Source organism: Fusarium poae, chromosome 1 (genome assembly GCF_019609905.1).
Source record: "Fusarium poae strain DAOMC 252244 chromosome 1, whole genome shotgun sequence".
In the NCBI taxonomy this organism is placed as follows: Eukaryota; Fungi; Ascomycota; class Sordariomycetes; order Hypocreales; family Nectriaceae; genus Fusarium; species Fusarium poae.
In genome coordinates this window covers 4,346,940-4,367,708 of record NC_058399.1, presented here as the reverse complement: position 1 = coordinate 4,367,708, position 20,769 = coordinate 4,346,940, and the positions used below count along the sequence as shown (strand labels likewise).

The window sequence follows — 20,769 nt, the reverse complement described above, 5'->3', positions numbered from 1 at the left end:
GCTTTTGAACAATTACTCCTTCCTATCACTGATTATATACCATGTACACAACTGAAGACAAAATACAAACAAACTTAACTCTAGATACTTGTCTCTTTTATATCCCTTCTTGTCAGCCGACCCATACCATCCATTCAATATGATTGGAATAATATCTACAAGTAGTTGACCGACAATGTTGTTACATCACAAAGAATGGAGGATTTCTCGGCTATTTATGGAGACACCCATCTGTGTTTGAGCGTTGCTACAGCATGCGTGCTAACGAGAAGGCTTGAGACCATGTAGAACAAATTGAAGCTGAGAGATGCTACTTGCGTTGTCACCAAATCCTCACATTCAAGGGACAAAGAGTGAAACACCTAGCGTATTTAAATAAGTCAATGACAAACGGGCCACAGGATTCCGTCATCCATTTGCTTCAGATCACAGTGGTATTGACGTGGATGGCCGCCATGGCGAGAAACGTTTTCAAACATGAGCCTACTGTATAGTCATATTGACGGAGGTCAGCAGCCGATCAGTTTCAGCGAGGGCGATCGCACAATCGCTCACATGAAAAGGGGTTGTAGGGAAAGTTTGTGTAGGACAACATAGCGTAAGCCTGAACTTCCGAGAGATGTAGCGGTGGTTTAAAGGCCTCACTTTCGAACTAGGCATCCTGAATGATACCGCCCCATGTGTCTTGATATCTGTGTCCCTGACTATCTATTGCGGGCGTCCAAGTATAGGTACCTACTGTAAGATGTGCCAAACGAAAACATGTGTTAAGAAGATAGCTGGATGCCGGCAGTTGATGCGAATGCAAGGCCCCCGAAAGAGACTAATATTCGTCAGTCATGGCGTCGGGTGAAGCGGTCGGTATGTATGTACACCACCACTACTAAGCCAGGTGGTCAGGCTGGACGTTCGAGTGCCTATCTCACCACTCCCTACCTTGTATGTAGAAACACTCGACCGAATTGTTAGACGAACGAATGAGCCTATAGGATCGCACTGCACTAACAAGTTACAATACAACCAATACAAAGATCATGTCACTACTGCAGTGAATCATGTTGTTGGTCACATGCACACTGGGCAGTGTGAGATGAGGCTGTTGCCCCGGAGCTCAGGCTGAGATCAAAATAGAGTGAATAGTAACATCAGCAACAACAACGTGACTCGTTTAGACACGGAAACAAAGCAAAGCAGCCAAGCCCTGGCGGATGCATAGAGTAAACATACTACTTAGTAAGCCAATGTGATCTGTGCTATTCATCATGCTGTTCCCCATGGACACAGGCAGCCATGAACGGATGGATGGATGGGCGGATGGATAAGTGACCAAGCGATAAATTTGATAATACTTATGACCCCAAACCACAACTCATTGCGACACTAGGCATGCAAATAGGAACCACATAATGCGAGTGACAGTGCACCAACTACCTACAGTAGCAAGGTAGATAGATACAGCCTGGCTAGTGGGTAGCAGAAAAAATGACCTCCCAAGTCTTAGGTTACAAAAATAAATAGTCTAAGAGCTATAGTCTAAAGAGCAGAAAGTGACATACTGATTTTGCTCCTTATGCTTCCAACGACCAATTTTTCTGATACCCTGAGGCCTGGTACATACATTTAGGGAACACTGTTGTCGCTGAAGATCAATGCATTGATAGGTTAGTAGGTAGGCAGGTAAGAATGATGATATTTTATTCATGTTTTCATGCGATGACAGTGGAAATAAAGTCGTATCTACAATAGCAGACCAAGAGCCAAGGCTTGGCGAACAATGCCAAAACAGCAGCATAAGCATTGTGTCTATCTGTGTATTGAACCAAGTGCTTTGCTTTAAGTTGCTCTGCAACCTGTCAATGCTTCATCGAACCCGGCCCGTTTCCGCGACGCCCGCTGTGCTGTAGCCTCCATGCTCGTTCCAATGGCAATCTGATCACCGAGGCACAGGATGCAAGTAACATTAATAATAAATTCGCCTCTCTACACCTGCATCCCCGTCTGCGCCCCCCTCAGGTCGGGTGAGACAGTTGCGTCTCGTACATCAAATGACATCGATTGGTTGAAGGAATTTGGGGATGCGACCACAGCAGGCTGAGATCATCAGTTCTGCGGTGCACTCTCTCTAGGTTAGTACATAATACCTGTGTTTGTGCTGCAGCCCCAAAGAGGCACCTGACGAAGGATAGTTTTCCCTTTTCAACTCTTCCACTTTTCATAGCACACACAGTCAAGGGCATTCGGTTACCTCTACTAAAGGCGAATGATGGGTTGGGAATAATCTCGATCTACCTCTAGATTTCTAGTTACTGTATAGACAGGACAACCAAGCAACTCAATCTACCAACCGGTACACCCATGGCACGTGGGGGAGGGGATGAACACCGGGCTTTTCTCAGTCACACATGGGTCTCATCTACGTTGCTTTGTTTTCTAACATGGCATACAAGCTTGGATGAGAAAGTGATAAAACATGAGCGGGAAGCGGGGTCATTGATACATTTAGAGTGAGACGATACTCCATGAAAAACGAGAATAGAGAAGAGCCTATTCACAAAGACTGATAACAGCTCGGAAGCTAAACCAACCATCCTCCACCCTTTCATCATCCTTGCTTCCATTGTCACATACCCACTTACCTACTACTAAACTACTCACTTACCCAGATACTGTAGACTCATGTAGGGGGTCAGATCTAGTTTTGAGGACACCAGGAATTCCGAGTAGAATTGTCTCGCCTTTCTCATAGACAACAAACAGCCAATTTCGGTACAATGACTCATGTCTTGTAAAGAGAAATGTATACAAGGGTATAGTTGATACCGAGTCGTTTCTTCTTTCACAAGAGGATTGCGCATTCTAACCCTCCACCCCTCAGGTACCATAGGACGCTACTCAGGTAACATAGTAGGTGCGCAGAGAGGGGCAGGCTCCTAGTGACGTGAACATGGTTCCATCCCATGGATCTTTGGCTGAAACATGGGACAATAGAAAATCACTCGCGTCGTGCATAATTCGAGTTTTGGCGACCATAGCGAACGATAGTGGACCGATTCAGTACGGATTATATTAGAACGAAGGAGAAAAGAAGCAAAACACTTATTTACCTACTCAACCGATATCAACAGGGTTCAGGAACAATAAGGCGTATTAGATTGGGTAGAGTAGAGACGGGCATGGGAAAGCGGGCACCCACTGTGCCCGCGCTCTAGTAGGTACCTAAGTTAGGTGGCTGCCCGCCCGCACGTAGCTTCCGTACCATGGGAACCCTCTAGGCTCTCCCTAGACTTAGAGCGCTGTAAGATGGAAGAAAAAAAAAGATATCCATACCCGCAACGCTGCAGCTTAGCAGGGCTAGGAGCTTGATTCCCGGAGATGGTGGGCGGTGATTGGTCAAGAAATGCCTTCCCCCGCTTATTGTATCATGAGAAGAACGCGCCTTCACGATGGCCCCAAGGCGCCATGGCTCACCTGGGCCAAACTTTGTCTTTCTTCCCTTAACGGCGATTCTTGCACCCTGTTCTACCAATTTCAACGACAAGAGGAAGAACAAGATCCATCAACTGTACCGTCAATTCGACTCGACAGCCCTCACCTTACTTTACCTCACCTCGCATCGTTTCGTCTCGCCTCGCCTCGACTCGACTCGACCGAGCAGGTTCCTACGGTCACGGTCAAGGCACGGTCCAGTACCATCACGGTTGGCTTGTTCTCGGCTGCACCTCAAATCTCGCTCGTACAAGTCGACTTTGGGCTTCTAGGCTTCAGGGCCGTCTGCTCGACTCCTCTTCACAGCCTACACCCACGACTTGCACAGCGTCAGCTAGAGATCCTCTTCGCTGTCGAACCCTCAGTCATGTCTCCGAGTCTCGCGGGTTTATAGTTCTGGCGCCCTTGCCAGACCCCGAGTCTCCCCACTTGTGCTTCTGCTAGAGTCCGCAACTACTCTAACCCCCGGCACCGGCCCATTATACCACGATTCGACGATATCTACGAAACATCGATTTACTTCACCCGTCTCTAGCTTGAGTGGTTTCTACCTTCGAGATACTCATGGACTCTCCGTCCGGCGCCACATTGGCGCCCCCAGCAGTTACCTCTCTCAGGGCACAACAAACAACTGCCATGGAGAGGTCTTTGAGTCAGGACATCAGGGAAGAACGTGAGGAGCTTCGCGAAGCCGCTGAACAGACTCTCAATACAATCGTCGATCTCAATTTCGATGGAACTATTAAATGGGTCAGTCCTTCCTGGACTGACGTCGTGGGCACTCAGTTTGAGACTGTCAATGGCGTACATATCTCAGAATTGATAGTCAGTGACAACAAGAACGTATTTTTTGAAGCTGTCGAATCTATGAAGAAGGATGACTCTCGAAGTCATCGAGTACGATTTACAGTCCAACTGGGACCCCTTTCGAAGCTATTACCTATTGACGACCTTGAACAAGATCCCGAAGACCAGCCGTTCCATGTTGTGGACCTCGAAGCTCAGGGAATTATGGTCTATGATAGTGTTTCGGGTGGTGAGAGCCATGTGAGATTTTTGAACATTACTTTTATCTACAGCGCTGATCTTCTTCGCAGACAATGTGGATGATCCGTCCCTGGGTTGCTCCTCGAGAGATCAAGATCGATCTGCCCAGCGTTATTGTCGATTCGCTAGGCTCTGGTGCTGAAGTTTTGGCAAGTTATTTGACCCAACTCGCCGAGAGCGGGCTCGACGATCCTGAACAATTAGAACCCCCACCGCCTGTCCTCTGCCGGATTTGCGAGCGCCAAATTCCTCGCTGGTGGTTTGAGAAACACACAGATTTATGTCTTCAAGAACATCGGGCTGAGATGGACGTCCAAATGGCCCAAGAAAACCTGACTGAACATCGACATTCGATCGTCAAGGTCCTCGATGCCCTGGAGGCCCGTAAGAGCCGGTCTCTAGCCGGTGATCAAACCCCTGTACCCGTTGCTGAGTACAAGGGCTTACCGATTGGACCGCCGCCGTCAACACAGTCATCTCCTGGCAGCTCACTACCCCGATCTCGGGAACGCTCTGGAGGATTTGGGCATACTAGGGCACGCTCGTTCGCTATTCGTCGACCGCAAGCTCGAATCGTGGAGTTGCTAATGGATCTTTGTGACACTGCCATTGAGGTCAGCACTCCTGCCATAAAGGAGTCCACAACACAACAAAACAACGGCGAATTTAGAACGCAATCGCCGCAATCTGAATCGCGAATATCACAGGTTCTACAATGGCAGTCACCAAGCACAAACACCCTTGAACAAGAACAAGGGTTGGCTCTACTGTGTGCTGATACAGAAAAGGTTGCCAGAACCAAAGTCGATGCCGTTTTTCGCCACAGGAAGATTATTGAATATGCCGAACGTATCCGTATCGAGCTCGCATGCCTTGTTCAAGACTGTATTGACGAGGCATTGAGGAAGGCAGCTCGCATAGCCAATGGCGAGCTGACAGACTCAACTGAAGAAGGAAGACAGAACTCTGACTACGAGCAGTGCGATTCATGCGACGAGGCGGTTGAAGCAGATGAAGATATTCCTGCAGAACCGTTGGCGCCCGAGCCTCAGCAATTCGAGCAACGGGACAGCGAAAGCTTGGCGGGACCCCTCAACAGTCCATCCGTGTTGGCCACGGCTCTTCGCCAAATGAGTCTGTCCGAGAACCGGGACCGATCTCGACCAACCTCCTTTGTGGCTTCTACTAGATCTAGCAGTCCAAAGGAGTGCCCAACACCACGGTCGCACTTTAGTGGGCAGAGTAATCTGGGATTTCAAGCTCGTGATACCCGTAGAGACTCCATCTACATGGAAGGGGACTTCCTGGATAGCGAAGGCGGCTTTAGGTCGTCTTCAGTTACGTCTCGTAATGCCCCCAGGACCGAGTCGCCCATCTCAGAGTTTGGCGACCTTCGACGTGCTGCTAGTACAAGGAGACGTCACCGAAGAAGTCTCATCTTGCCCGGTACTTCATCCCCTCACCGCCAGGAGTCGCCTTCCCGCCCTGGGCAACCATCCTCCCCTTTACGGATCAAAGCTAGGGGGTTCCCGTTGTCCCAGGAGGGTGTGGTGTCCCCAGAAGCATCGCCCATGCTTCCAGGTAGTGATTTCAGCTCCCCTGCTGCCCACAGCCACAGGCACCATCGTAGACAGTCGTCGGCAGCCATATCTGACTTTGTCATGAAGCCGCCGCCATCCCCTCGCCTGGGCGCCAACCAAGCTCCTCCACAACAACGGCCAACTCAGCCGTCGATTAAAGATTTCGAGATCATTAAGCCTATCAGCAAGGGTGCTTTCGGCAGTGTATATCTATCAAAGAAAAAGTCCACGGGAGAATACTTTGCAATCAAAGTCCTTAAGAAAGCTGACATGGTGGCCAAGAACCAAGTTGGCAACGTCAAGGCGGAGCGTGCCATCATGATGTGGCAAGGAGAAAGTGATTTCGTTGCCAAGCTTTACTGGACGTTCTCAAGCAAAGATTATCTCTATCTTGTGATGGAGTATCTCAACGGCGGTGACTGCGCGTCTCTGATCAAGGTTCTTGGAGGACTTCCCGAGGAATGGGTAAAGAAGTATCTTGGCGAGGTCGTCTTGGGTGTCGAGCACCTTCATAGTCGCGGCATTATCCATCGCGACTTGAAACCAGATAACCTTCTCATTGATCAAAAGGGTCACCTGAAGCTCACGGATTTTGGTCTCTCGCGACTAGGATTAGTTGGCCGACAGAAGCGCGCGTTGAACAGCGAGATCTCGGACGGAACACCAGACCTACTCAAACAAGGCCCTTTTGCTCGATCTGCATCTATTGCATCTTCGAGATCAGCATCTCTCGATTTGCATGGCCATGCTCAGTCTCCCAGCCAGACACCTCAAATGACTCCAGAGGTTGGCAGCTTAGCCCAACCGTCCTATTTCAGCCTTGGTCAGGAACCTCGCCGAATATCAGGCACTCACCGAAGTGATAGCGGCGGTAGCGAGACGCTGGCTCGTATGGTCACCAACTTTTCCTTGAATGACACTGAGACGGCATCTCAAGCCAACAGTATTAAGTCACCGCTGGATGAGGAAGTCATAACACAAGGATCACCAGATCTGCCCATGAGTGTTGGCTCAAGGATGAGTATGGATAGCCATGCCAGAAACTCTTTACCACTCTCTAATATGATGCCCCCACCAATGGCTCTGTTCAACCCCGAAGACACCAACCGACGTTTTGTGGGAACACCCGACTATCTGGCTCCGGAAACTATCAAGGGCGACAAGCAAGATGAGACAAGTGATTGGTGGTCTGTTGGCTGCATCCTCTTTGAATTTCTTTACGGAGTCCCTCCCTTTCACGCTGGTGAGGCTGAGCATGTGTTTGAGAATATTCTCGCACGGAAGATCCAATGGCCAGATGAGAACGAATGCGAACCGATATCCGAGGAAGCCAAAGATTTAATCAACAAGCTACTGTGCATGGAGCCTCACCAGCGACTGGGCTCCAACCGGGAAGATAAGTTCCCATCTGGAGGTGACGAGATTCGCAGCCACCCTTGGTTTCAGGACGTCAACTGGGACACCCTTTTGGAAGACGAGGCTCAATTTGTGCCACAGCCCGAAAATCCTGAAGACACAGAATATTTCGATGCTAGAGGAGCCGTCCTGCAGTCGTTTGCTGAGGAAATGGAAGACCAAGCGTCTCCCCAATCCTCCGCGGCGGGTTCTGAATATGCCGAGCGACCACACGATGCTCTTTCTCGAGTTCGGTCTCAGGTCAACTCTATTAATCGGAAACTCATGCCATTGCACATCCCACCTCACGTCCGTGATTTGAAATCGAGACGTCTGAGCGAGCCCGTTGCGATGGATGATTTTGGCTCCTTCTCGTTCAAAAACCTTCCTGTGCTGGAGAAAGCTAACAAAGACGTTATTCAAAAACTAAGAGCTGAGGCGCTGGCTGCGCAGAGCAAAGGAACCTCCACCAGCCCCGGAGCGGTAAACAGCGTTGTGTCACCGGGACCATCTCTCGAAGGCAGTCCTGTCTTATCCAACCCTGTTTCCCGAACTATCTCCAATGCTAAAGCGACGAACCGAGCACAATCGCCCTCTGGCTTTGGTCATGTAAGCGCATCCCCTAACCGGGCCTCTCAGCCTTCGTCACCACTGCTTGTGTCATTTGTTGCGGGGCAAGGAGCCGAAGGTCGACGGAAGGCATCGAGCAACTCATCCAGCCTGTCACATCAGTCAGCTGCTGCGACTCTGCAGCCAAGTTCAGCTTTTGAAATACCCAAGGTGCCGCCGAGCCTACAAAAGGCCGCCACCACAGTCGCGGCATCGTCTCCTGTGCAGACTCGTAGCGCAGCACCACCTCCCTTGTCTTTGTCGCCTCAGAAGACTATCTCGACCCCAAGACAATCGAGCAATTCATCCGCAGGGCGTTCAAGGTCACTCACTGTTGGTTCGCAGTCTCAAGATGGCAGCCCTGTTGCTTCTGACATAATGCATCATCATCGGAACAGGAGAAGTCAAGTGTTTGATATGTCCCCATCTTCATCAGATAACGAAGGCGAGAAGCATAACGCCCTTCTCCGAGTGCAGAGGCGCAGGCAGAGCTCGAGACGACTTTCGCAGATTGCTTTTGACGAAGGACCTACTTTCCGGCCATTGGACGTGCTGATATGTGAGGATCACCCAGTATCTCGCATGGTTATGGAAAAACTGCTCGAGAAGTTGAGATGTCGAACTATTTCTGTGCCGAATGGATCCGAGGCTGTTCGGTATTCAATGAGTGAAATCAAGTTTGATGTCATTTTCCTTGAATATCAGCTCCCTCAGATCAACGGTGCTGACGTAGCACGGATGATCCGTGAGACTAAGAATGCCAATTCCCACACGCCCATTGTGGCTATCACGGCTTACCTGAAGGAGCTACAAGCACCGCATTACTTCGACTCGCTAATCGAGAAGCCGATCAGTTCCTCGAAGCTCACTGAGGTCCTGCAAGGCTTGTGTCGATGGCGGCCTGAGTCACCAGGACATCCATCGGGTATGCCACGGCCGGTTCCATTGGGAATTCGCAAGGCTAATTCTCGCCTTGAAGATAGCCCAACATCGGGCTCGTCCATTTTCGCTGGCCGCCTGGGAGCCGCGATGATGTCCAGCCGTGAAGATTCGATTACGTCGTCTTTGTTTGGTGATTCAGAGTCGGTGACGACGGACGAGTTACCGGTCGTCGTAAGCCGCAAAGGCACAAACGAATGGGACGAAGGGGGTTTGAACATTACTGAAAATAACGATGCCCACGAGCCTACAAAAAAGGTAATTCCTCAACTTGTGGCCCAGCAGTCCGCCCCAGCCCAGATGGAACACCGCCCTAGGGGCAATGACAAGGTGAAAGTGAAGCGCGAAGGCTCTGAACAAAGAACGCTGGAAGGCACTGAATCGGCCGATGACGAGGATGAAGAGCTAGGGGGCGGCAGAGAGAAACATCACGAACATCATGGTCGCAATAGCCAGCAAATGCTGAGCAAAGCCAGTCTACCTAGCTCCAAGCTTGGCATAGAGATGATGCGAGCGAACAGCCATGACAGTTTGACGGTGGGCTCGGAGAGCACGCCTGAAGCTGTGACCCAAGTTGTGACGACGCCGTCGAAGGAGATGGAAGCGGGAATCTTGGATGGCGAAATTGTCACTGAGACTACAGCGCGTACACCTCCTGATTCAGAGATGAAAGTTGAGGATATTACACCCAAAACCGACAAGGATGGGACTGGCAGCGTAGATGCAACGCCCCGCCCCCCGGTCATTATGAGAGACGGTGGTTGCGGTGAAGATGAGGAAGCAACACCAAGACCGATCGGGAAATAACATTAACCCGTAGTTGGGCGAACACCAGAAAGCTTTCGGGCCACTGTATGTGGGAAGCTGTTTTGAAGCATTCTTTTTTTATTGATTTTCATGTCCATTTTTCTTTGTATCTACGAAATGCAGCGTGGCGTTTGAGCGGAGACTGAGTCAAGTTGCACTGAGGATGACGGTGTCGCACACGAGCAGCATTGAGCGCAGATGTGCTAATGCGGAAGGAGAGAGATGCCGTCCGGCGAACAGACTGAACGTAGGATGCTTCAAGTTTTTCACGGTAAAAGAAACTGGAGCCTCCTCGCCTCGCCCTAGTTGATCCGACAGTCCCTGGGACCCTGAGCCATATAAACACGAGAAGTGGATTATGGAATTGGAGACAGCGGGAAGAAAAAAAAACCAAAACCATCAAGATGCAGATGTGTCGACTTCGCAGTTGTGAAAGAGGAAGAAGAGGCGGGAACTGCGAGCGCTGAGATGTCCTTGGCGGTCCTGGGGCCATGCAAACACATCTTTGTGAACTTGAAACGAGTGTATCTATCACCCGCAGTAATGTAGTCGCACTCGGTCAGCTTAGTAACTTAACTTGATAGCAGTATTTACGCATTGAGAGGACTTGGTGAACAAGAACAGTGACATGTACCGGCAATCAATCATTTCTCGGAAAACAGAGGTGAAAGGAGGGGGCCTGCCCCGGACCAACAACGAGACTCTGGAGAATGGAGGGGCTGGGATTGAAGTTTCGGTCGAGGTGGCATGAAGCGCAAATCAGAGATGATGAACCCCATCTGCAAGAGTGCCAGGAGGACAGTTTAGAATGTGGAGGGGAGGAGAAGGGATTGGAGATTGGGGGTGCTGGAGTATTATCCACCGACTTAGTATGCATATTTGTTATGGTTATTATGGGATGGGGAAGGCCAGACAAGACGAAGAGGGGCGGAACGGGCTGAGACTTGAGAGATGTTGGTTATTTACGATGATATGCAAAATTTAGCACGAGGTAGTCAATCTTTCAGTGAGCATCGAGAGCGAGCACACGATCAATTGCTGGATGCGAACGAGTAAGAATTCAGCACCAAAGCACGCCTCAGATGCGGATGGCGGGCGTCTTGCATGCATGGCAAGCTACCTTAGTAGTAGCAAGTTGACGTTGGCATGAGCTGAGGGTACACGGTAGCCTGTACGTAAGTACTAATCGTACCTACTACCTTAGAGGTAGTTACTAAGGTAGGGTCCCGGTGTTGAAAAGACAAGCGGGGTCGGCAACGGGCTAGACCTTGCAAAAACGCTACATACTTGAGAGTAGGTATGAACTGTTTATGCGAGGGGATCAAGATAGAGTACAAAAGTAGAGTAGGATTGATTGACATGGATTAAAAACCAGCATAAAACACAGCTAGATTAAGCTTTTCTTTAGCGTTGATCTTGTTAAGAAAAGAATAATTTTAAGTTTGATAGGCAATACTTTAGCATGTGAAGCGAGAAAGAGTCAAAGAGTTAATAAATAGTACATACCTATGTACCTAGAGTTGATGGATGAATTCTCTGTCAACATCACACGACTTCTTTCCGCATTAGGCGGATGTCGTTGAGAAGGACCCCACAGAGTCGGTTCCACCTTTTATCTCGTGCATCGAATTTTTCATAATTCTGCCCTGTTTAGGCTTAGAACGCCAGTGCCGAGCCACCCATCTGCGGCTCCCGACAGCGCCGAGCCGGGATGATGAGAATAGCAGAAAGCAAAAGATCTTGGCAGCAGAAAAGAAACGACAATTGTCAAAGCATAAAAATAACCGACAAGAATCTAGGACAATTTCCCGGTGTCTCAATTAGGATACCGAAGGTTTAAAGAAGAAGAAGAAGAAGAAGAAGAATAGATATGTTGACACCACAAATAGAAAACGGGCCGCATTGTGGTGTGTGTGTTGCAGATGCAGTTGCAGTTGCATGGTAACAGAAAACTCAATGGCCGAATTATCTCTCAACAAAAGGATCCAGATCCATTTTTAATCGAGGGTCATAGTCCCTTAGAATGCCATGAATGGAGATTTTCTAAGCAGAGATCGGCCTTGCTCCTGCCAACGGCGTCGGCCGAAGCAAGGTCAGGCGGGTCTTGAAGATGCCGTTTTAGCCGGGTTGCTCCTACTCGACTGAGTTTGTTGTATACATATGTAATATCTTTTTTTGTCTCTTTTGCTCGCGTGTGCGACTGCCATTGCGAATAAACGAACCCCAGGTTTTTCCATCTCCGAATTAAAAAAAAAGAAAGAAAAAAAAAGATACAGAGGCCGTCCAGCCTCTTGCGGATCAGAGTCGAAAAAACGTGCCTTATCTAAAGTCTGAATACATACGCCTTGAAGCATACTTTTTTTCAACGGGAACGGCGCAGAATGAAGACGTCAGCCATTTTATTGATATTTCGTCATTGTTTTGATTATCTAATCTGAATCTAAATCAAAATCATGTTTCATGCCTCATCCGTTCCAGACGTTGCTACGGTTAAAATGTACTGTATATTGATAGGATCTCTCGGCGTTTGATGGCCATGGTACGATTGTGTACTCTGTACGTATCTTGGTACATGATCCAGACATTTGGAAGGTCCCACCCCATCCGCATCTGCATCCGCATCTGCATCTGCTTCTGCTTCTGCTTCTGCTTCTGACGGATCAAAAGCATGCAGTGTCCCATTGACCATCCAATGCCATGTCACCCACCCCTGACGTTTCTTACATAGTTCCAGAGCTAAACCCATAGCCCGCTTTGTTTCTCTCTTATTGGAAGTTGGAGCTCCTGGTCCCTGATGCCAGAAAAAAGGTAACGGCACAATGGTCATGCTAGAAACGAGGCGGCGGCGACATGCTCTTTCGGTCAAGCAACAGATGGCGCACGGGAGCTATACTATACACACGCGCACACCCTCTCCTAATCGACCCCAGAGATCGACTTTTGTCCACACGTTCTCCCACGAGGTTAATTTGCGTCTTCTTACTGGCTAAACTTTTTCTCACGATGCTCGTCACTGTCGTTTTGGATATCCGAGCTCTACATAGTAGTTGATGTAGTTCAAATACTGCCCTTCCTCGCCTTCTCAAATCGTTGGAATTGGTCTCTTGTCTTTCCTCTCCCAGATCCCAAAATATCCAAGACAAGATATTTCCCTGTCTTTGAATCTCTCGATTCATTTCTTGCCCCATCAAAATTGGGCCCCTCGGCTCTTCTTTGCCTCCAGTATAAAACTTTTCCCCCCTCTGGTGGTTTGTGCTTTTCCCACTTAGTACCTAGGTATTTGCGCCTGGCTTGAGTTATACATACCTACCTACCTACTTCCTTCCTATAGCTGCCTTCCTACAAAACTCCAGGCATATTCCAATTCCTACATCTCTAATCAAGCATCATCAGCAAAACAGTTTGTTAGCTAGCCAAAGGCTCACTACGTCCTTTGTCACAATGGTTCACAGGCATCACGAGTCTGCGGTGCCGGCAGTGATCCCTGTTCCGCACGGTCCTGCCGACAGCGACTCTGAGCAAATCTCAAACGAGCCCATTGCTTATGCTACTGCTGATGAGCGCCGCATCTTCAGTCATGTAACACGCCCAGATGATTCCTACAACGAGGATGGCGTTTACTGGGCCGACCTGCCTTTGTCACAGCGCTATCGCTTCGTCTCAAAGGTCGATAACGATGCTGCCAAGGAAGAGGCTGCAACTGCCTGGGCAATGTTCAAGGAAGACCCTCTGTCACCTTTGTCCTGGTACTTTCGCCATGCTGTCATTCCCGGTGCCGGTCTTGGTCTTGAGGGCTATGTCCTCTTCTCCATTGGTAACCTCGAGCCTCTGTTCAAGGCTGTTTGGCCTGATTGCTGGGGCAAGGAGCCCACTACCTGCTCTCACAACTGGGTTGCCTCTGTGACGTACCTTGAGATTATCGGTATCATGGTTGGTCAGGCCGTCGTTGGTGTAAGTTTTCCCCCAGCATCTCACTGGCAACTTCAAATATCGTTTTTTATGAATCGATTCTGACTCTCCGCAGGTTATGGGTGACTGGGTTGGTCGCCGATGGGGTCTTATTCAAGATGCCGCCATCATGTTTATCGGTCTCCTTATGCTCACGGCTTCTTGGGGACTTACCCTTCAGGGCTGGGTTATTTGCTACGCTTGGTCTCTCTTCTTCTACGGTTTCGGTGTTGGAGGCGAGTACCCCATTACAGCTACCTCGTCTCTCGAGGGTGTTTCCTCCGGTGGCAGAATTTCCACTCGTGAGGATCGTCTGCACCGTGGTCGCCGTGTCACCACAGCTTTCCTGATGCAGGGTTGGGGTCAGTTCGTCAACCAGGTCGTCCTCATTGCTCTCCTCGCCATCTTCAACAACGGAAAAAGCTCGCCCCCCTACAGCGCCTCTGCCGCACAGTACACCTTCCGCCTGTCCTTTGCGTTCCCCGCCATTGGTACGCTCTGGCTCCTCTATTACCGTACCTACCGCATGCGCAGCGCTGGTAAGCAGCTCGCCGAGGCCAAGAAGCGCTCAAACGTCACTGGTTACGATCTGAACGCCCTTCGACACTGCTTCACCAACTTTGGTGGCCGCCTTTTGGCTACTTCTGGTACTTGGTTTTGCAACGATGTCTTCTTCTACGGCAACAAGCTCTTCCAAGGCCAGTTCATCAAGGTCATTTCTCCCGACAGCAACTCCATTTTCACCACCTGGACCTGGAACCTTGTCAACATCACCGTCTCTCTGGCCGGTTACTACCTCGCTTCCCTGCTTATTGACAACAAGATGTACGGCCGCAAAATGATGCAGCAGGTTGGCTTCTTCATGTGCTTCCTGATGTTCGTCATCCCCGCCTTCAAGTACGACTACTACACCAGCCCTGCCGGAATACACTCCTTCCAGGCCATGTACTTCATCTCCTCTTTCTTCAACCAGTTTGGTCCCAACTCAGTTACCTTCCTCGTCGCCGGTGAGGTTTTCCCTACACCCATTCGCGCCACAGCCCACGGTTTCTCTGCCTGCATCGGCAAATCTGGCGCTCTCCTTGCCTCCGTTCTCTACAACTACATCGACGACCAGACCAAGTTTTACCTCGTCCCTTGGTTCGGTCTTGCTGGCATGCTTCTTACTTGGGTTTTCCTCCCTGACACCACTGGTCTCGACCTCAAGGAGCAGGAGCGTCGCTGGCACTACATCCGCGACGGCAAGGAGAGCGAGTACCACGGTGTCGCTGTTAACCCTATCCATCTGTCCCTCTGGGAGCGTCTTCGAGGCCTTGGCAAGAACTACGATCCTGAGGCTGACTGGCGCGCCAAGGTTCAGGACATGCGCACCGAGTGGGAGCTTGTCCAGGCCAACCGCGGCCCCAAGGAGACTGAGGGCGCCATGCCCGAAGATGGCGAGTTCTCTCCCGAGATCCACGAGTTCTTCAAGCGCTCTAGCCCCAAGCACATTGGTCGACGAGATGAATCTCTCATGGTAGACTCAGTGAACGAGAAGACGGCCGCGCCTTCTGATGATTCCATTACGAAATAATTCCATTACGTCTTTTCTACGGGATAGCACTCGAAAGAATCACTATCACATACATATGTCATCTTACTGGAGCGTGCGGCTGATAGCATGGGTTTGGCGTTAACGGTATTCAATGCATTGTTGGTTTTAATGGAGAATCCAAAAGTTCGATCTGTATCGCTTTGATACAAAACTCATAGGTAGCTGGTTGTAGAATAACTACGCAGCCAGAATAGAACAGTATTCACTCATGCCTATCTAATAATCTGTGCCGTACCACTAATATCTGATTGAGAACTTATCCAGTGTCACATGGCTTTCGTTGAAGTAATGCTGTGTAGTTGATGTTCGCTCAGCCTCGAAACTGCTTGTTGTATATCGATATACTATATATCCAAGGTTGCGTGATCATAATACAAAAAAGACAAAACCGCGGCGACTGCCGCCAAAACTCTGGTGGTATCTAGAATCGAAAGTCCGGTCTCCCCGTGCGCCAGGCACATGATCTCTATATGATGTTAAATTCGACAAAAGGAACAAGAAGTTATAAAAGAATAAGTGGTATAAAGGTTGCGTCCTGTCCTGTTCCATCAGAATTATCAATACCATCTCATTCGTGCAACTGCTCTCATTGACACCAGCGGTTTATATTTTTTTACGTTGAACGACCCGTATGACGACGAATCAATGTGATTATGGCGATCCCTGCAAACGGGTTTGTTGACTTGACGTACTTCCAGACGGCACAATGACGCCCAGTACACAGTCGTCAAGATGCTCGTAGAAGTCTTGAGCAGTACTGAACCCGTTTTTGCATATGGAACACCTTGCTTTTGTGCCTACCGGATCGTCACCTCCAGGTAGTCTGTGACCACTGCTATGACCCGTCTGATCAACTTGATGAGCAGCAGTCAAGTGTCGTTTAAAGACATCCGCACGCGTAAACACCTTCTCGAAAGGACTTCCGACTCCAGGGCAGAATGGGCACACCATTGACCCACGATAATGAGTAAGGGCATGGCGGTTCTTATCGTACTTGCGCGCAAATCCTTTCGTATGGTATTCGCACGTTACAATCGGGCACTTTTCGGGCCTCTCCTCTTGGTGTGTGAGCATGTGAGATGCCAAGTCACGGAATTCTCGACCACAGTCTGGATGGGGACACCTCGTTCGGTTTTCGGCGGGTCGTCGAGATGGGCTAGCTCGTTCAATCGGTATCGACTGGTCAATAGTACTCGAGGAGAGAAGTGGCCCTAGTACAGCGGCAGGCGGTTGGGCTTCGGGAATCATGGGAGCTTGATGAGACATTGAGTCTCTGTAGTTGGCTGGTGAAGGAAATTCGTCCATATCGTCTTCGCCACTGGAAATATGCTCGTCCGGTACATCAACTGATTGGCGTACTTCCCGCATCCAATCCTTCAAAACACTCATGGATGGCCAATCGCCACTGGCCTTGCCTACCCTATGAGGCCGGAAATGCGCTCGGCGAAGATGTGCGGCGGCATTGTAGTATGCCCCGTAGCGCTTCTGTGCTAGGCATGCCTTGCACCTCGACAATGGTATGACGGGTTGCGGTGAAGAAGGTAGCAGGGTTTTCGGCTCTTTACAAACCCATCGTTTCACTGTGGCTGAATGCTTAGCATCTATATGGCGCCGCAGTTCATGGTCACCCCGAAACCCGTCCGGATGCTCGTTGCACTTGTCGCAATAGACACGCCGTAACGAGGTTCGGCGGGACGAAGATTTTAGTCTCGACGGTGAGATGGGCTCGCCACCTGAAGGTCGTCTCGATTCTGGATATGGCGACATGTCATCACTTATTGTGTGTCTGCGAGCACGTCCCGCTATATCGTTCGGCAGTGCAAATTGGCCTGGTAAAGAAAAGTCTGGCCTAATTCCAGGGGGTATATACTGCGACGATGAACTTGCCAAGCCCATCGACAGTGGAGGTTTCGAAAAGGGTTGCCGAAGCATACTTTCTGACTGCGCGGAAGACAAGGCTCTTGAGCTTCTGAATCCGAGAGAATGCCTACTCGGCATGACAAAACCGTTAAACCCATGATTAGGCGTTTCGCCTGCACCAAGGCTCATAAGAAAGTCGATGCTTGAGAAAAGGTGCCTAGGAGGCCAATATTCGCGCCTGATAATCCGAGCGATGTTGCGGACAATTGGGTCGTCGGATTCCGAGCTGTTCGCCAAGGGATCGCTCGAAATACTGAATAGAGAAACTAGCACCTGATACACGCTTCGGATAACTTGGTCAGGCCTTTCTGTCGGTGTTGTACCTGCTTGTGACGGGTCATTTCCCTGGAAGGACCAAGCAAGATCTACCAAAATAGTGTCCACAGCACTAAAAATGCAAAGGGAGATAAAAACTCCTAGCCATTGCCTGGCACTCATGCTTTGCAAGTTTGAGGCTGCGAAATCCAATGAGACTAGGTACCGCCGTGTGCATTCCCTCAAGAGCACGTTCCGTTCAGTCGAAGGACGAACATCAATAGGAGTCCGGGGAGGAAAGCTGGTTTCGATTCGTAAGAGGGGTTTCGGCTGAGATGCATCGTAGTACACAATCTCTCGTAGTAGTTGTTTTGCGCGGAAAAGAGCGGGATGTACCGCCTGTTCTTCTTCTCGCGAAATAGAAAGTTGACCGCTCAGACTCAATATCTCAAGAATGTCGAAGGCAACGCCCCGAAAACTCGGGCTGGAAGAAATGAGCTGGAGAACAGGCGGCGGAGCTCCTTGATCGTGGTAACCTGGTCCCGGTGGATGGTTAACGCCTTCACCAAGACCAGGCTCTCCGTCTTGCCACCAGAACGTATCCTGGAAATCAACTCTCCAGGCAGACCTTGTGACAGTTGAAAGAGCAGGGTTCTGTGCTAGTATTTTATCATTAATGCTGCCGCGACGGGGGTTAGAGGGCGTCAACGGCGTATGAGGTTGTGACCAAGCAAACGACCCTACTCTGAAATTAGCTAGAGCAACGAGCCTGGTGAAAACAACTCATACCTTGGAGCAGAACATCAACAAGGGATGTGACAGACCCACGATAGCATCCAAGGACGCTCCAATGTATCTCCGAGTCAGACGAGGACACTCCCGAGCAGCGGGAACACGGGTTGTTTGCGTCACACTAGGATGGTAAGCACCCAGTTTTATCTGGAAAACTGCCAGAGGAGAGGTACTTACTGGTCTGTTCGAGGCTCGACACCGGAGACAAGGATCGTTATTGCGGATGAGCTTCAGCTCGCCTATAGACTTTAGGCGATCATGTCCCACACGAGCTCTTTTTAAAGGAGGCAGCTGAGGGTCAGCAGTCGTTTCCTCGTTACTTCTCGGCAGGACAGGTTTAGGCTCCGAAAATGAAAAACTCGAGCCGTGGTCCCTTCTCGTCGCTGTGGAGGCGGTTGATGGTGTCGGAAAGGGGAGAGGTGGTAGGTTAGCCGTTACAAGTGTGGCAGGCGGGTGAATAGGCGGTAATCGATCCCGAGGCAAAAGGCCGCCGCCTTTCCCTAGGAGTTCGGAGGTGTTTGAAGAGCCCTCGGCTCGCATAGTTAGTTCCGAATCACTCGTGCTATTTTTCGAGTGTGACCGAAGGTGATTGTCTCGTTCCAACTGGGTCGAGAATCCATAAATATAGTGAACGCATTGTTCATACACACACTTAAAAGAGGCCCTCGCGGGGGTAGGCAATGAAGTAGAATCTGTCAAGGGTAAAGAGCGAGTCACTCGGTCATGATGCATGAGATGATGATCGAGCCATGATGAATATCCCTGTGGTGGCGGGAATGTAGGTGAACTTTTTAGAGTACGCGCAACGTCCATGTCTATTCTGTTAGCTTTACTCTCTTCTAATCGCAGACTAGACTCGCATGATGGATCAAGCAAGGCTGGGTCAATGGCTTACTCTGTTGCCTGCACGCGGACTCGAGGCATTCGCAACGATATTGAAGAGCTCGGGCTTCTTCAGCTTCAGAAAGAGAGGGAACGTGTGGCGAAATTCCTACAACAGAACGCAATCAGAACACATCTCAAAACAGACGCCCAAAGTGCAAGACACAAGTAATGTTGAAAGCGCTCGGAAAGGGATGGCTAAATCAGACGTACCGTAACGTTCAACAAGATTTTCGAGGGTGCGGAGTTTGTGCCGCAGCATATCGACCTCGAGAGCGGCATTGAGAGTGACATGTTGGCCTTGCTGGTTTGGTGATGGTGCAATTGGCTCCGACCCAGTGCCAACATCAAAGTGAGGTCGCTGACGTTCGCCGGCAATATCAAGATGGGACTCCAGGTCGGATAGGCCCCGTGGAGTGTAGTCATCCCGGCTCATATCTAGACCAGATCATCTCATCTCGTCCAGAGTCGACTTTTTAATGAGTTCCTGTTATATCGGCTTGAGATGTTGAGCATGACTGGTCGCTATCCCAAGAAGTTCGCTGGCCTGTTACTGCTCACACATGCCAGTAGCCATTTGTCGGTGGTACACAACAGAAGGTGGGCAACCGTTGCCCGATGTAGGAGGTGGACGAGAAGAGATGAAAAAGAAGAATCAACAGGACGAGAGATGAGGCCCCCCGGCACGAGCGCACGACATTACATTGTGCTGGGCCCTCACCCCCCATGGCCCCGGCCATGTGAGGCACAGCGAGGGAGTGAGGGCAAAGAGTGAGCCAGGTGGGGCAGAGCTCCCCCGTCGCGGCAGATTTGGAGATAGTGCCGACAACGATGCGGTGCGGTCTCTAGGCCTGGATCCGGCTGGAGCCCACAGTAGACCGGGTATGAACTGCAGGTTGCAAGGGCGCCTGGGTACAATACAGTACAGCACCTTGAATAGGTTGCTGGAACTTCATTTGGAGGTGCTTGTGTGTCCCAGGACGATATAGTGAGATATGGCCGTGCTACTTGACTGGAATTGGCACAGTAACTTGCAGGCTCCTCGTCTCAATGCAACACAGTACGTACATAAGCGTATCATTCTTGTTCGAAGTACTCTTAGGACAAATTCAATGACAGACAGCGGGGAATCACCCACCAACCGGGTCCTGGCAAGAGCCACGAGCCCAGGCATAAGGACGATTCCAACACCACAACCCTGCGCGAGCTGTTCGTCCCGTTCGCCCTGCTGGTCCAGCTCGCCCCTCGTCTGTAAACTGTGCTCCATCACAGAGAGCGACCCTGTCATGGTAGCCTTGTCGAGATATTAGCAACCGTCTCGGCCGTAACCTTGTCTCGGAAGGTGGTCAAGCTATGGCAACCATGCAAAAGCGTTTGCTGATGAGAGGGTCAAGAGCTGAGCTTGGTCTAGCCAGCTGTGGCTCTCTATTGCTCGATACCATTGTTTATTACGAATAGAGTAGAGAGGCTGCAGGAACTGAGACTAGCTAGGCGTAGCTCAAGCCGTTGCTGTGG

At 50.1% G+C, this 20,769-nt stretch overlaps 4 protein-coding genes across 4 annotated transcripts; 3 read left to right on the top strand and 1 right to left on the bottom strand.

Moving 5' to 3' along the window:
* Positions 1-3,421: 3,421 nt before the first annotated feature.
* FPOAC1_001410 (uncharacterized protein) lies at positions 3,422-3,880 on the top strand (the record flags this gene model as incomplete). Its single annotated transcript, XM_044846014.1, has 1 exon — positions 3,422-3,880. One exon carries the CDS (start codon positions 3,422-3,424, stop codon positions 3,878-3,880), a length of 459 nt encoding a protein of 152 aa, XP_044711930.1.
* A 170-nt stretch (positions 3,881-4,050) lies between these two features.
* Positions 4,051-9,863, top strand: FPOAC1_001409 (uncharacterized protein; the record flags this gene model as incomplete). The annotated part of the gene is made up of 2 exons (XM_044846013.1): positions 4,051-4,533; positions 4,584-9,863. The coding sequence occupies 2 exons, from the start codon at positions 4,051-4,053 to the stop codon at positions 9,861-9,863; spliced, it is 5,763 nt and encodes a 1,920-aa protein (XP_044711929.1).
* A 3,441-nt stretch (positions 9,864-13,304) lies between these two features.
* FPOAC1_001408 (uncharacterized protein) lies at positions 13,305-15,384 on the top strand (the record flags this gene model as incomplete). The annotated part of the gene is made up of 2 exons (XM_044846012.1): positions 13,305-13,814; positions 13,888-15,384. 2 exons carry the CDS (start codon positions 13,305-13,307, stop codon positions 15,382-15,384), a joined length of 2,007 nt encoding a protein of 668 aa, XP_044711928.1.
* Positions 15,385-16,056: 672 nt separating this feature from the next.
* Positions 16,057-19,690, bottom strand: FPOAC1_001407 (uncharacterized protein; the record flags this gene model as incomplete). The annotated part of the gene is made up of 6 exons (XM_044846011.1): positions 16,057-17,234; positions 17,397-18,320; positions 18,370-18,493; positions 18,550-18,611; positions 19,268-19,363; positions 19,468-19,690. The coding sequence occupies 6 exons, from the start codon at positions 19,688-19,690 to the stop codon at positions 16,057-16,059; spliced, it is 2,607 nt and encodes an 868-aa protein (XP_044711927.1).
* Positions 19,691-20,769: the final 1,079 nt, after the last annotated feature.